Source organism: Cervus canadensis, chromosome 11 (assembly GCF_019320065.1).
Source record: "Cervus canadensis isolate Bull #8, Minnesota chromosome 11, ASM1932006v1, whole genome shotgun sequence".
Classification (NCBI taxonomy): domain Eukaryota; kingdom Metazoa; phylum Chordata; class Mammalia; order Artiodactyla; family Cervidae; genus Cervus; species Cervus canadensis.
In genome coordinates, this window is record NC_057396.1 from 58,883,676 (window position 1) to 58,900,205 (window position 16,530).

At 45.6% G+C, this 16,530-nt stretch overlaps 1 protein-coding gene across 2 annotated transcripts in view; it reads left to right on the forward strand.

Annotated features, from left to right (window-relative positions):
• The window catches only part of KIAA1549L (KIAA1549 like), a 303,755-nt gene that overhangs the window by 210,815 nt on the left and 76,410 nt on the right, over nt 1–16,530 (forward strand). For both annotated transcript variants that reach the window (XM_043481941.1, XM_043481942.1), the window contains exons 11-12: nt 8,068–8,231; nt 14,385–14,575. In XM_043481941.1, coding sequence (XP_043337876.1) covers nt 8,068–8,231; nt 14,385–14,575 — 355 coding nt within the window. The remainder of the gene's footprint in view (nt 1–8,067; nt 8,232–14,384; nt 14,576–16,530) is intronic.

The following is a 16,530-nucleotide window of genomic DNA, read 5'->3' on the forward strand; positions in this document are numbered from 1 at the left end:
GGCCCATCCTTTGGCAGCAGGAGGCCAAGCGGAGCAGGGGTGTGGGTGTCAGTCACATGGTACATTTGGCACTGGAAGCCTGAGGACATCTCCATGGTTGTTTCTGCTCTCTTGGGTCATAATAACATGAAGGAGGCAGCTGAAGATGAGATTGTGGGGCAGGGCACATTTGAGCCTGGGTGAAGTAGTACACAATAAGCAAACTGATTAGCGAAACACGTAAGAGAGGAAGGCTCCCTTCCTCCCAGGTCTTCATTGCTATGTTCAGACCATTTCTTCTATTCTTGCAAAATGCGAGATGCTTCAAAGTTGCCTCCTCCTTACTGCAGTCACCTCTAGACCCCAAGCTGACCCCCACTGTCCTTTGAAGTTTTTTTAACATTAATTTACTTATTTTTGGCTACCCTTGGTCTGTGTTGCTGTGTATGGGCTACTCTCTAGTTGTGGTGCATGGGCTTCTCATTTCAGCGGCTTTTCTTATTTCAGAGCACAGGCTCAGCAGTTAGGGCGCAAAGGCTTAGTTGCCCTATGGCGTGTGAAATCTTCCCGGACCAGGGATTGAACCTGTGTCCCCTGCATTGGGAGGCAGACTCCCAACCACTGAACAACCAGGGAAGTCCATCCTTTAGAGATTTTTACCTGGTTCATTGTCTCTTCCTCTTTACCACTTCTCCTGCCCTAACCCATCCTTTACTTTGAGATCAGTTCCTTGACCTCCTTATTTCTACTCCAGGCCTCATCGTACTTGGGAAGGGGCGGCAATGGGAGAGCTGGCCTTATTTAGACCAGGAGAAGAATGGAGTGTCAGGAGAAGAGGTCGAGGCTAAGGGGACTTGGCTGATGGAAATGCATGGGGAATAGTGGGAGGTTTAAGAGCTTGGGCCAGAGACAGCAGTCACAGCAGTTAGCAGGTGCTTGGAACCTTTTGGAAATGAGAGTCAAAGGATCATCTAGGGATGACCTTAGAGGCGTGACTGCGGCTCAGAGAGCCAGGATTCCAACTCTGTTCCACCTGCCTTCAGAGCTACTAACCTTCACCCTTACTTTTTTGTTTCCTTCAAATCCACTTGGCCCTCCCAGTTCCCTTCTAGAGTAATTCTCAAACTGTTTTTTCTTCTCCATTTCATCATTATCTCCTCTTGGACTTTGCATGTGCTTCCCAACTGACTCAGCTTCAGCTTCTGTGCCACTAATGTACTGTCTACATTGTAATTAGAGTCATTATAATAAACACAGGTTCTGATCTTACATCTACAACATTTAAAAAATATTTGGTGGCTCTTCACTGTTCACAAGAGTAAAATCCAAGCTTCTTAAAGTGGGTCTTTCAAGCCCTTCACAGAGGGTGCTCAGCAAACATTCAGATCCCTTCACAGCCTGGTCTCCAGGCTTCTTTCCCATCATACAGCCTACTCTGCTTTCCTTCAGACCCAGGGCTTCAGCCACATGGGAGGATTCATTCTTCACATTCCCTGTCCCTGACTGTTGAAGCGTGACCCCTTCCCCCGAGTTCCAAGGGCCTTCATTGCCCTTATTATAGTGGGCAAATGAATTGTTTTCTTGCTTTCCTCCTCATGAGCTCTTTAAAAGCAGGTACCACATCGCATTCCTTTCTGAGTATCCAGCCTCAGTTACTGCCTGGCTGTATTCTTGTGAAGGCCTAGGACACAACTTTGCTAAATGCCTTTGCCAGGCCATGAGTGAGGCATGTCTTAGAAGACACCGTAGCAGAGCAGTTGAGAGCAGAGCCTTTGCAATAAGACAGAAGACAAGTGAGTGACCCTTTCTGACCTACATTTTCCTCACCTGTAAAATGCTGACATAGAAACAATAACCTGGGAGAACTACTAGGGGTTTAAATGAAATAATTATTGCATGTAGAGGGTTTAGTATATCCCTGGAGCACCTGTTAAGCACGTAAGTGGTAGCTGAATATCTCACTTATCCATAAGGTGGAAGGACTCAAGGAGAGGCCATGGAGAAGGAAAGGTGATTTGAAGGTTAAGAGCCTATATAATTCAGAGAACAGGGTGCTGTTAATGACATTAGAGAGGGAGTTGGCGAGGAGAAGCTCTTTTAGGAGGGAGACGGTGATTTATTCACTTAGGGCCATGTTGAATTTAGGTGATGGACTTTCTTTTTTTGTTTTTTTGGGGGGTTGGGCCCCCCACCACATTGCATAGCATGTGGGATCTTAGTTCTGGACTAAGGTTCAAACCCAAGTCCCCTGTAAACCAGGGTTCAGACCCAAGTCCTCTGTAGTGGAAGCGTGGAGTCTTAACCACTGGACTACCAGGGAATTACCTAGGTGATGGACTATTAAAGGGTGCTGTGGGGGGTATATAGGGCTGAAGTTAGAAAAGTTGTTGGAAATCGTAGTCTGAATCCCAGGAGAGAGGCTAAAGTCAACACTATAGATTTTGAGAATGTTGTCAATACAGAACAGAATTAAAATCCTGGAGAAATTCTGGTCCTGGAGGGAGTACAAACCAGAAGACAGACCCTGGGAAATGCTTCCACCCCAGGATCAGATGAGGAGGACACTAAGGCCCATGAAGAAGAGGAGAACGAGAGATGTTTTAAATCTCATTTTCTCCTAATAGTTCTGAAATCAGCCTGCAATGGGAATCTGAGGTCAGCACTTTGAATGGAGAATCACGGTGTTGAACAGACACCTCATCCCTTCTCATTCCATTCTGTGTGTTGCAGTGTTTTCTAAATTGCTCAGTCTAGGGCCGATGTGCAAGGCTTCCCAGGTGGCACTAGTGATGAAGAACCCACCTGCCAATGCAGGAGGTGGAAGAGATGCATGTTGGACCCCTCGGTCAGGAAGATCCCCTGGAGAGGGGCATGGAAACCCACCCCAGTATTCTTGCCTGGAGAATCCCATGGACAGAAGAGCCTGGTAGGCTGTATAGTCCATGGGGCTGCAAAGAGTCGGACACGACTGAAGTGACTTAGCACACACACAGCCCGGGGCTGACGTGCAGCGCCCTACAGTGGAATGTGTGATGCCTGCTCTCCCCACGTCATCTCTGGGTAATGGGGCAGCAGTGACTTCTAAAGAAGCGGCTGCCTTCCCGATGGAGGCTTTCATCTGCTCCCTTTGCAGGATCTGGAGTGAGGGGCCCCTCAGAGAGCTTATCCAGCTGATGGAGTGGGGACAATTCTCCCCATACACAAGCAGACCAGGGCAGGCATTGGTTTCCCTTACGTGGCAGTCAGACACTGATCTCAAAAAATATCACTTAAAGAAAGCTATGTAGACTGGCCCTTCAGTAAAGGGAACTCTCATTCTTTCAACAAATAATTCTTGAGCACCTGGTTTATGTCTGGCACTGTTCTAGGCCCTGGAGATACAGCTGTGAGCCAAGCAGGCAAACACTCTGCCCACATGGATCTTATATTCCTAAGTGGGCAGATTAAGCAGACAAAATAACTGAATAATATGTTATATGCTAGTAAGTACTATGGAAAAAAATTAAGCAGGGAAGAGACTAAAGGATGCCAAGGAGATAATGGTTGCAATTTTAAATTGTTTGGGGGTGCGAAGAAGATATTGAGGAAGCAACCTTTGAGTTGCTTCTTGAGGATACCTGGGGAGAAGGTTCCAGGCAGAGAAGGGGTGGGGTTTGAGAGCCAGCGAGGAGGTCCCTGAGGGAAGAGAGCAGCAACGATGAGTCACAGGTGCGGCAGAGGGGCCACCGTGCCGCAAGAGTGTGTGGGCAGGGGCACGACGGACCTGAGCTCCCACCAGCTTCGGGGATCTGGGTTAGACCCTCCCCTGTGTCTACTCACACCAGTCATGATTTCTCATGTTTTGAGAGTCATGAAGATGAGCTGAGAACTTTTTTGAATGGATTCCTTCTCCTTTCACCATTTGCTCTACATGAGAGTAATTCTTTCTGAGTTCAGATTATAGGGACCCTTTGACCTCATTTGCTCTGACCAATGCTTTGTGTGTGTGCACTCATACATGCACACTCACATGCACACACTCCCATTCATATGCATTAACTCAGAGCTGACTTAACTTGTGTATTTCAGAGAAATGACTTATTTTGGTAAAAAAACAAAACAAAACATAATCTAACCTCCCTAGGGCTCAGTTTCTTCATCTGCAAAATGGGTATGAGAGCAAAAGCCTGACAAAGAGTGTATCCCAGTGCCTAACGCATAGTAGAAGCTCAGAACATGTTGTCTCATTTTCCTATCCTTCCTCTGACATTCTTGCAAATTAAATAGCCATTTGTTCCTTTTCACCTCTGTACATGACTTTGTAGTTTTAGATCATTATGCCAATGAATATATTGGGTTTGGATGACTTCAGTTGACCTAACTTTACTATCGCTTTGACCGTTAAATGAATTTTATTAATGTACATAGCATACCTTTATTCTCTCCTCATTTAAATAGAGGTGAAAGGATTTTCCATACTGCATCAAGAAGGCACACATCCATCAAAACAATAAGGCTGAGTAAAAGCTGAACACATGTTAATATTTCATTCTTGCTAATGAAAAAAATACATATAAATATATCTAGGCTATCATGTTCTGATATACTATACATTTTTCCCCATCAGGATAGAATAGCCAAAATTGATATTTTTCACAGAAGCATTAAGCTTTAAAAAATGTTAATGGCCTAAAACTTACATAGAAATATTGAATTACTAAAAGCAGCAGCAATTACATGTTTAATGTCAATAGAAGCACATTATCTAATGAGCTGTTTTCAGAAGTTAATAATGTGATTAATCACCGATTGACAAAAACTGTGGAAAAGAAGTTATTTTGTACTAATCGCACTCCTGAGTCAAGTGCTGCCTGAGGAGAGGTAAATCTTGGCTAATGAGGTGCCAGTGGAAGTCAGGGGGTGGTTGATGTCAGAGAAAGACCAGCTGGCTCCTCAGGCTGGTCCTCACTGTGTGATGCTTACTGGTGGGGGTCTTTGCACTCCAGACTTGAGTCCTCAGTTTTGTGAGTTTAGTAGCCCCCAGAATTAAACAGGATCAGGAGTACCAACTTAGGCTAACCAGACTTATAAGAGAGTGATATATAAGCCAGATTGAAAGTATTTAATTTAAAATGTGGATTGGAACTTGGAAAAGGAAATGGCAACCCACTCCAGTATTCTAACCTGGAGAATTCCATGGACAGAGGAGCCTGGCGGGATACAGTCCATGAGGTCACAAGAGTCAGACACAACCGAAGCAACTTAGCACACTCACAGCACACTTTCATGGGTTGGAACTACCAAGAAGGGAACTTCTCCCTTAAATGGCTTTTACTCTGTCCTTTGTGGAAACCTATATGGGGAGCCAAATTGCAACAGGAATAATGATAGTTTAGTTATACATTCATTCAACTTTTAATTGAGTACCTACTATGTGCAGGGGCTTTCTTGATAGCTCAGTTGGTAAAGAAGCCGCCTGCAATACAGGAGACCCCGGGTTGATTCCTGAGTTGGGAAGATCCGCTGAAGAAGGGATAGGCTACCCACTCCAGTATTCTTGGACTTCCCTTGTGGCTCAGCTGGTAAAGAATCCACCTGCAATGCAGGAGACCCTGGTTCAGTCCCTGGGTTGGGAAGATCCCCTGGAGCAGAGAAAGGCTACCCACTCCAGTATTCTGACCTGGAGAATTCCATGGACTCTGTAGTCCATGGGGTTGCAAAGAGTTGGACACGACTGAGCAACTTTCACTTTCACTTTTCACTACTGTGTGCAAGGCCCTGTTCTGGCCCTGGGGATGCAGCAAACAAGAGACAAAAAATACACCGCCCTGCTCTGTTAGGGTATACACGCTAAACGAGGGGCAGGGGGTGACAGATGGTGAGCAAATACGTATGTATCATAGCAGATGGTAACATATACTTTAGAGTCTCACCACTCCAAGTATGGCCCGGGGCCCTGCTGCATGGGTATCTACTGGGAGCTTATTAGGCATGTTACCAAGTCCAGGCTCATATTACTTACCACATGCCAGGCCAACAAATTGAGACACAAGTTGTTGAGGCAAGGAATAGTGACTTTATTCAGACAGCCAGTAGACAGAGAAGATGGTGGACTGGTGTCCCAAAGAACCTATTAGAGCTGGACCCATCCCAATCCACAAAATTAGAATCCACATTGAGCAAGATTCCCAGGTGATTGGCCTGCACTTTAGTTTGAAGGGCTTCCCTGATAGCTCAGCTGGTAAAGAATCTGCCTGCAATGCAGGAGATCCCAGTTCGATTCCTGGGTCAGGAAGATCTTCTGGAGAAGGGATAGGCTACCCACTCCAGTGTTCTTGGGCTTCCTTAGTGGCTCAGCTGGTAAAGAATCTCCCTGCACTGAGGGAGACCTGGGTTTGATCCCTGGGTTGGGAAGATCCCCTGGAGAAGGAAATGGCTACCCACTCCAGTATTCTGGCCTGGAGAATACCATGGACTGTACAGTCCATGGTGTCACAAAAGAGTCAGACATGACTGAATGACTTTCACTTTAACACTTTCACTTTACAGTTTGAGAAGCACTGATTTAAAGGAAAGCTAAGTAGGAAAAGGGATGGAGAGTGCTTGGGGCAGGGATTGTTATTTTACAAAGAATACAGGGAAAGCCTCACAGATATAATGACACTTATTCAGAGCCCTGAAGGAAGGAGGAAGAGAGTCATGTGGATATCTAGGTGAAGAGTGTTCTAGGTAGAAGAATAAGCTGGTGTAAAGGCCCTGAGGCAGAAGCATATCCAGCATGTTTGAGGAACAGTCAGAGGAAGGTAGGCTGGAACAGAGTGGGTTGAAGGAATAGCCGTAAGAGCAGAGAAGTAACTAACACGGTTGGTTCGAACAGATCACTTAAAGTCTTGTAGAAATTATACTGTGGCTCTTACTCTGAATGGGGTTGGAGCCTCTGCAGGGTTTGAGCAGAAGAATGTTGTGATCTGAATTTTCAAAGGATCACTCCAGCTTCTGTGTTACAAATAGACTATAGAGAACAAGGAAGGAGATCATTGCAGTAGTTCAGGTGAGACATGTTGGTAGGTTGGACCATAGCAATAGAAAGAAGTAATATATTTTGAAGATGGGGATGACAGAGTTTGTTGTCAAATAGGATATTGGGAGAGAATAAAAGAAACAGGTTGACATTGATGACAGTTATTGACCTGAGCAGCTGGAAGGAAAGAGTTACTACTTATTGGAGTAGAGGATATCACAAGAACAGGTTTTAGGGAGTGAGAGATTAAGAGTTGTGTTCCAGATGTATTAAATTTGAGACATCTCTTATGTATCCAGTTGGAGATTTGAGTTGGCAGTTGGATATAGGAATCTGGAGTTTGGGGTACGGGTCATAGTTAGAGCTATGTAAATGAGCATCATCTGCACAGATGGTGTTTAATGCCACGAGTCTACGAGATCATCCAGGGAGTGGGAGAGACGACAGCTTGTGTGTTATTAGCAGACAGTATCACAAGCTAAAACAACCAGTTGCAGCCATCTTGCCCACCACCTTTCCTACTGTCTGGCCAGATTACCCGTGTCTAATCGGACATGGTATTGACTAGAGCATGGCATTTCCAAGCATCCCCAGCCTACCATGGCAGGATGGGAGCAGATCCATCCACTCAGGTATGTTTTATTCATTGGTCACTCAGAAGGCGACTTCACTACAATATTTCAAGTCATCTCTCTGTGACCTTTGCCTTCTGATTGAAGCAACGCACTAATCCTCAGAGTTCTCTCTTCTGATTCATGGACATCACCAGTGGGGAAAATTGATCCTCATCCATCTTCCTCTTCCTCCTCCTAGTCCTCGTAAAGACTTTCACTCATTGAGCACCTCCTAGGGGCTACACCAGGCACCACATGTACCTTCTCTCTCTGATGCCTCGCCACAGGATAGCCCCATTTTACAGATGGGGACACTGAGACTCAGAGACCTGGAGTAACCTGTCAAGGCAAGAGCCTTTCTGAGCCCAAAGCCTCTCAACCACCTCATGACTGGGGACTGGGGGACGCTTATCTCAGGGCTGTTTTCACTTCCCTGAGCTCCTGGTCACATGCTCCCCCCCCCCAACCCCGCAGCCGTGGTGAAGAACCCACCCAACAACCTGTGGATCATCGCCGCAGTGCTGGCGCCGATCGCCGTGGTCACCGTCATCATCATCATCATCACTGCCGTCCTCTGCCGCAAGAACAAGAACGACTTCAAGCCAGACACCGTGATGAACCTGCCTCAGCGAGCAAAGGTACGTGTCGGAAGCCGAGAGGAGAGGGGTGGGAGCCCTGGCCCGGGGGGGCTTTGCCTGCCTTTTGGCCATTCCGGTCATAGCAAGTACCTTCGGAAACCTCCTCTTCAGTCCTCATGTTGAAGGAGACCCTTCTGTTACTTATCTGAATGTTTAAAAACTTGCGGTAAAATATACATAACATAAAGTGTACCATGTTAGCCCTTTTGAAGTGTTCAGCTCAGTATTGTTAAGGATATTTGCATTGCTGTGCAGACCTTCATTTTTATAATCAGGACACAATAACTCTCTGCTCTAAGTGCTTCTCAGGGCTTTGCAGGCACCAGCTCGCCTACTCTTCGTAGCAGCCCCTTGAGGAAGAACATTATTTTACAGAGGAGGAAACAAGAGGCACAGAAAATGAGGCGTTAGATAGACTTGAAAGGGGTCTCAGAGCTCATCTGTTCTGACACCTTCCCTTTTACAGAGAACTGACTTTTTCACGATGGCACAGTGAGTAAGGAGCAGAACTGATGGTAGAACCAGGTGTCTTGGCTCCTAACTCAAGGCTCTTTGGGGGCACATCAGATCCTCAAAACCTTCCTTCTTCCACTGGCCAGAGTGGCTGATCTTCAACGGCTGCATGATGGGGACTTCCCTGGTGGTCCAGTGGCTAAGAGTTCACGCCCCCAATGCAGGGGGTCCAGGTTATATTCCCGGTCAGGTAACTAGATCCCGAATGCTGCAACTAAGACTTGGCTGCAACTAAGACAGTCAAATAAATAATTAAAAAAAAAAAAAGGCTGCATGATGACCAAGCTGCAGAGCCTTGGCTGGGCGGCTATCAAACCCCAGTTCAGTGGCTTCACTGAAGGCTAGCCGGGGGCGCCATCCACCATCCACAGCCTCCATGAGGCTGCACCATCCCCCTCCAGTGACTGGGAGAGGGGCAAACTGAGGAAATTCCAAAGGCTAATTTTCCAGTCGAACTTCTCTGGCAGCTCAGCGGTAATAAATCCACCTGCAGGGCAGGAGACCCAGGTTTGATCCCTGGGTCAGGAAATGGCAACCTATTCTAGTATTCTTGCTTGGGAAATCCTATGGACAGAGGAGCCTAGCGGACTACATAGTCCATGGGGTCACAAAGAGTCGGACACGACTGAGCAACTCAACAATAACAAGTTTTCCGGTCACATAGCTCCCTTCACCATAGTACCCAAAAGGAACATAATAACCTCTACTACCCAGATTATCATATAATGTTTAAATAATGTCTTACAATATCCTGGGCTCTTCCAGGTCTGTCACCTTGTTTGTTCATCACAGTAGTCCTATGAGGTAGGTCATAGTCAGGGCAGCTCTTATTATTTTCATTTTACTGCAGAGAAACTCAAAAGAATGAGAGACAGTGGGACTTATCCACAGCAGAGGGGGGCACTCAGGTCCATACCTGAGTCTTTGGGCTTTGTCTACATTATACACCATCCTGAACCCTGAGACTTGGTGGGTAGAACCCTCCTCCAGCCCCTAACCTCTGCACTTGTTCTGCCTAATTCTCTGGGCAAGAATGAAACAGAGAATGGAATTTCACTTCAATTGGACTTCATGACATGGTGGTTGTCCTTGCTGGGAGTCACGCATGCCTAGTTCTTCCTGGATGACCCTACCTTGCTTCAACAAAAGAAATCAAATGAATTTGGTTGTTTATTAAACCGAGTCACCTGTTGAGAAGCTGCAGCTTGCTAAGACACTGTGTCTAGCAAAGGGCCCAACCCCAAAGAATGTCATTCTGTGTCTGTTGACACAAAGGTACCTGCTGCCAGGACACGGCATGATGTTGGTAATTACCCAAGCAGTGAAAAATGACGCTATTCCAAGAAGGGGTATTTCATTTCCATCTTAGCTCAGTTACAATCTGAGCCTTTCAGACATAACAGTAATTACCAGAATCTAATTGCAGCCAAGTCCAGGAATGCAAAGCATGCCATACCAAGGTTGTAAATGCCATCTTCACGTGATTGATGAAGGCAAAATTTTATTAATTTGCCGAGATGAGCTGGGCAGCACGTGATTTCAGCATATCCCCTGGCTGGAAAGCTGTCTGAGGCTGGAACAGATTCATGTTTGTGAGTTTTCATAGCCCCTTTTATGTCCTTGCCCGGTACATTGTGCTTCAAGAGATACCCAGCTGCTGTGGAAAATCAAGCAAATTTATGTTCCGTGAGATGACTGAGTTCAGTCGTGGGGGTGGCAGTGGTGGTTTTCTCCCTCAGTGAGGCTGGGCTACGCACTTTGATTTCCAAAGCCCTGTTGTCACGGAAAACCAGTGGGGCGGAACTGCCTCTTTCTTACCGCGCTCCTTCTGCTGGTGCAACCCAGGGACACTGCGGTGTCTGCCAGAGGAGCGAGCCGCCTGCGTCACTTCTCACAACCTGAGTGTGTGAGCAGAATTCATTTAGTGCCAAGGGACGAGGCGGGAAGAGAAAGTTAGCTATTGCCACCAACCCAGAGACGGGGAGGCTGGTCTCCTAGTTTCCAGGGACACCACTGCATCTTTAAGGATGTTGGCCGCGGAGCCAGAGGACACGGCTGGGACCTTTGCTGAGCCTCACTAGTAGACCCAGCAGGCTCAGAGGAGGTGAGTGTGGCTGTCTCAGAGCCGAGATCAGGCCGTACCTGCCTGCCCCCGTCTGCAGAGACAAGGGATCAATACCACAGATGTAACCCTGTTACCCCTGCTCTCAGCCGGACGCAGGCAGAAGGTTAAAAAACAATCAACACAGGAGGACAGCGGGGTGTCATGCCTTTGTCACCTCCTTTCTGCCTCGTTCACTGTTGCTTCCTGTTTGTCTGGATTCACAGCCTTTCCCCAGATTTTCCCTTCCTATAACTGAAGAGGACATGGCCCCTTGGAACAGGCAACCTGAAGAGAAAGTGGTTAAAGCCATGTGGGGATGCAGAATGGAGCTTGGAGCGTTGGCATGCCCTGCTCAGGATGGCTCAGTCACCCCTTAAAGATGCCCTGTTCTTTTCTCACATACTATTTTTATGTGCCTCAGTTTTCCCCATCTGTGAATTGGGGGTGATAACAGTGTTCACTTACACTTTGTTGTGAGGATTGAGTTATGTGAATTACTTTGAATATGCCTTGTACAGAATAAACATTATAGGTAAGTTGATCTTTATTCTTACACATGTTTCTTAAAAAAATCCAGGTAACATGTCTACCTTTGAAATTGTTAGGGATTATTTTGATTTGAAACTTTTACAAAACTCATTAAAGCAACTATAAATGTTTCATGATGTTGTATTAGTGGTGTTAGGGGTTCCTAGTGTGTGTCCAGCGGGCAATTAGTTAATCTCAGGTGTTTCAAGTTGGAGGTTGAAAGACCTCTTTTCTGTCAGTCAGAAGAGCGGGGTACAAGTCTTGAATCTTTCACCACTTAGCTGTGTGGTCTTAGGCAAGTCACTGAACCTCTCTGAGCTTTTGTTTTCTTACCCATAAAGTGAAGACTGTGCTGTTTGCCCAGTTTTCCCCATAGGGTTGTTGTGAGAATGAAATGAGGTATCAGTGTCTTGCAGGCTGTAAGTACTGAACATGTACAGAGATTCTTGTTAACCTAATAACAAAGGCCACCTCTGAAGCCTGTCATTCCTTAATGTCCTTCTGGTCACCCATCATCAGCTCAGTCCCCTGAAGTATCCAGTGCAGTGTGAAGGGAGAGGAGCCACAGAAGGTGGGAACGAGAGGGACAAGCCAGCACCAGCTTGTCCTCACTAGGTTCTTAGCTGCTGCTTCAGACTGCCAGTAACTCACACACAGGCCAGGAGACTGGAAACAGGAGCCAGGCGAAGTGTGATGGGAGATGCCCAACCTAGGCGGCAGGCTGCAGAAAGAAAGAAGAGGCGGTGGGATGAATCATCAAGCAGTGGCTGGCTGTTCTGGCTCTGCCTCCTATGGTCCTGGATTCATATCCTGGCTCTACCCTAGACCAGCTCTGTGAGCCTGGGGAAACTGATGAACCTCTCTGAACCTCAGTTTCTTCATCTTTAAAACGGAGAACCATACCAACACCTACCTCCTTGGGCTACAGTGATGATGAAATGACATAACTTATATAATGTATTCAGTGTTGTACCAACAATATCAAGTGAAACGGAAACTGTGAGCTTCTTGAGGGTAGGGGAACCAGTTATTATTCACCTTTATATTTCCAGCATCAAGCACAGTCCCTGACACAAGCCAATGCCCCATCACTAGAGTTGGAACAAAACTGAACAGGATAATGGGAGGATGAGGGTGGAGCAGAAAAGGGACCAATAGGAGAGGAGACCGGACACATGGGTTCACACAGAATTCAAGGGTCTTGAATGCCTTGCCAAAGAGTTTGGGTGCCAGGGAGAGTTTTTAATGAGGGAGTGATGACCTGATGAATTTCTAAGGGAGATAACTTTGGAGGATTGTCAAGGATGGGTCTGGAAAGGAGCAAAATGGAAATTACAAGACCATGGCAGGGTCAGTACAGCAGTGGACCTGGAGAGAAGAGGTCAATTTCCAGAAACATTTCAGTTGAATTCAACTGGTGATTAATTGTTCGTAGGAGAAGCAGGTGAGTCAGTATTCTAGCAAGTCATGGGTTGCCATGTCTCCCTCCAAGAGATCTTCCCCATCCAGGGATTGAACCCTCATCTCCTGTGTCTCCTGCATTGCAGGCGGTTCTTTACTGCTGAGCCACTGGAGAAGCCCTTGGCTATACTACAGACAGCTTGAAAAAGGAAGCTTTTCTGGACTTAGCAATAAAACTCCCCCCATTCTGAGACACTATATGATGGGTTGGGCCACAGTCTTAGACCATTTAATCTGGCCTTCCTGTTACAGTTCTTGACTAAGTAAGGTGCTAAAAAAGGAATGTCTGATCATATCAAGTTCTGATAGAACCCTAATGATAGAGGTTAAGTTTCACCCCAAATTTTCTTAAAGAGAATCTCTGATGTCCGTTTCACCTGGCCAATGATTTAGTAGGCAGGAAAACAATTTGAACAAATACTGATTGAGCACATACTATGGGTCAGGTACTTAGCTAAATGCTGGACTTGAATTTACTTATCTAATTTACGTGGCATCCCTTTGAGGGTGGTTAAATATCACTGTCACAGACATACATGTTTGATCCTGCTCACGCTATATTCTCTTCACGTTACTAATGAGGAAACAGGCACAGAGACTTTCAGTCCCTTACCCAAGGTCACACAGCTAATGTGTGTCAGAGAGAGGATGTGAACCCCAGCTGTCTGTTTTCAGAGCTGCTGCTCCTAGCCACCCCATTGTCCTGCCTCAAATCCCTGTTGTGCTGCTTTGGGGCATTGAGCAGAATAGAGACACTCACAGGAATTGTTTAAACATGCTTCTTGGTTTTTTATTACCCCACTAATACATGTCTGTTGGGTTTTGCTCACAGCTGCTCTATTCACTTGGGATTTCAGACACTGCAATAAAAACCTTGCTAATTTCTCAGTCATGAGAAATGAGAGGCGAGCTAGCCTGCTGAAGGGAACTGTCTGGATTAGAGAGTGATTCCATAAGTTCCATTTTATTATTCATAATTATACTGCCTTATATGTGGTAGCGTGTTTTTCCTTTTTTGTTTTTAGATCTGAGATTTTCTCTAACACTCCAGGGTGGTGGAGGTAGAACAGATATGATTATCTTCATTTCTCAGATGAAAACATTGAGGTTCAGATTTCAATGACTTGGCAAAGTCACACAACCTGTTATTTCAAAGGACTTAAGGGATGACAGAACTATTCTTATGTAGAAGAGGCAGGACCTGTTTAATGTAGCAATTAAGAGCTTCTAATTAGCAGTATCCAGTGACTTAGAATAAGTGGTCTAAAATCCTTGAAAGAACTTGTTCTCATAAACATTTTTGCATCTTGTTTATACTATTCATTTTTCTGAGTCTTCTCTATAGAGGTTCTGTAGCTAGGTGGAATTAATGTGGACTTTGATTTCATAGAGACAGAAATTAGGATGGAGATTTGAGTTAACTCTTGTTCATTGGAAAGCTAAGTACGGTCCCATCATGTGCACTTTCCCACCTGTCTTCTCTTAAAGCTGCTGTGAGTATCACACTTTGCCAGAAACATGACTGCAAATCTGTTTCCTTTTTGCAGCCTGTGCAGGGCTTTGATTATGCCAAGCAGCACCTGGGCCAGCAAGGGGTGGACGAGGAGGTCATCCCGGTGACTCAGGAAACGGTGGTCCTCCCACTGCCCGTTAGAGATGCTCCTGCCTCTCAGGAAAGGGATGCCCCTCAGGATGGAAGCACCATCAAGACGGCCAAATCCATCGAAACCAGAAAGAGGTAGGCATGGGGCCAGATTCTGCCTCTGTGTCAGCAAGAGAAATAATTGATGGGGAGAAGAGCTGAAGCCCTCAATTCCTCTCTTCTCTTTAAAAATTCCCCTTCATGCTTGTTCTGAATATTTAAGGAGACTAAGGAAGAGGATAGGAATCATAATTCCTGCTTCTCATGAGCCATCCGTTGTAACATTTCAGATGTCTAATCAACTGCAATGGTTGAGGTTTTCTCCTTAGATTTATTATAACAAATTTGGCACTGATGTTACACTTATATTTTTTAATTTATCTTAAACGCAGTGCCTTTGGTTCAGGATAGTTGTATTTTATCTGGCAATTTCTCTATATGGTTTTAGTTCACAAACCAGTTATTGGCTTTTACTATGAGCAGGGCACTTTGACAGGCATTGGGATGACTACAGAAAGGTTTAAGATTGATTCCTGACCCCAAGCATCTCGTGTTGGAAAGACAGAAATAAATCGTTGGAATACCAAGCCTGATGGGCAGGTGTCTACTGTGGAGTCTAAACCATGTCCTGGGGAAAAAAGAGAAGGAAGCATTTAATTCTGATGTGGGAAAGTGTCATGGAAGAGGTTATGTTTTAACCAAGCCTTGAAGGACAAGTGGGATATTCATGGGGGGGAAAAGATAAAGGCATCCAGGCTGGAAGAGCCAGGAGACAGCAATGATTACTTATGATGAATGTCCTTGGGGTTTAGAGTTCACAGTGCTTGAGATGCAATGAAAGATGAAACCAGAAGATAGATGAAAACTGTGGAGAGTCTTAACTGCCAGACCGAGGAGTTTGACCTTTATACTCTAGGCAGTATTAAGCCACTGAGCGTTCTTCAGGAAGACAGTAATGCCCAACCTGTATCTCAGAAAGACTACTCCAGTGCATTGTGGATGATAGATGGGAGAGGTTAGGCTAGAGGCCAGGACACTTGTTGGGACTTTGCAATAGCCTCACAAAGAGGTAATGAACTCTATGGCCAACTCTGTTGCCTGGCTAACCAACTCCCATTGCCAACCTCTTTCTTTCTTGCCTGGGACCACAATGGTGGCTAGAAAAACTACATCCTGTTTGCCTCCTTCTCTCCTTTCAGGTAACAGATACTTATCAATTGTTTGCTGTTAACTAGGCACAAAGGATGCTGCAATGAACAAGACAAAGTTCATACTCCTGTAGTGCTTACAGTTTGATGAGGGAGACATAGACAATAACCAGAGAGATAAAAATATAGTAGGTTGGGAGGTGATGAGTATGAAGAAGAAAACCAAAGCACGATAAGGGATTGGAGATGTGGAAAGGGGAATATGGTGCTGTTTTAGCAAGAAGTTGGGGAAGGCCTCGCTGATAAAGTGACATGTGAGAAAGACTTTATTGAAGTGATATGTAAGGTTATCTAGTGGAAGAACATCCCAAGCAGATGGAACAGTATGTGCAAAGCCTGGAGGAGGAAATGTCTTGACTTGCTTAAGGAAGAACATGAAGGCCAAAGAGCTGATGTGAGCTAGGGAGGAAGTTTGTAGCAGCTGAGTCAGAGAGACTGAGGTTGATCTTGTCAGGCTTTATAAATCAAAGTCAGAACTTGGGATTTTTTTGTGAATGAAGATCAGGACTCATTAGAAGAGGATTTTGAGAGGAACGACAGGATGTGACTTGCATTTTAAAGGCTCACTCTGGCTGCTGTGTGGAAATAGACTGTAGAGAAGCAGAGAGACCCATTAGGAGGCTTTTGTAGGAGTCCAGGTGAGAGATGGTGGTGTACCAGGACATGGAGGTGTGGGAAGTGATTAGGCTCTAGAGGTGTTTACAAGGAAGAGCTGACAAGATTTGCTGATAAATTATTGTGTGGTAGTGGTCACGTATGGATGTGAGAGTTGGACTGTGAAGAAGCTGAGTGCCGAAGAATTGATGCTTTTGAACTGTGGTGTTGGAGAAGGCTCTTGAGAGT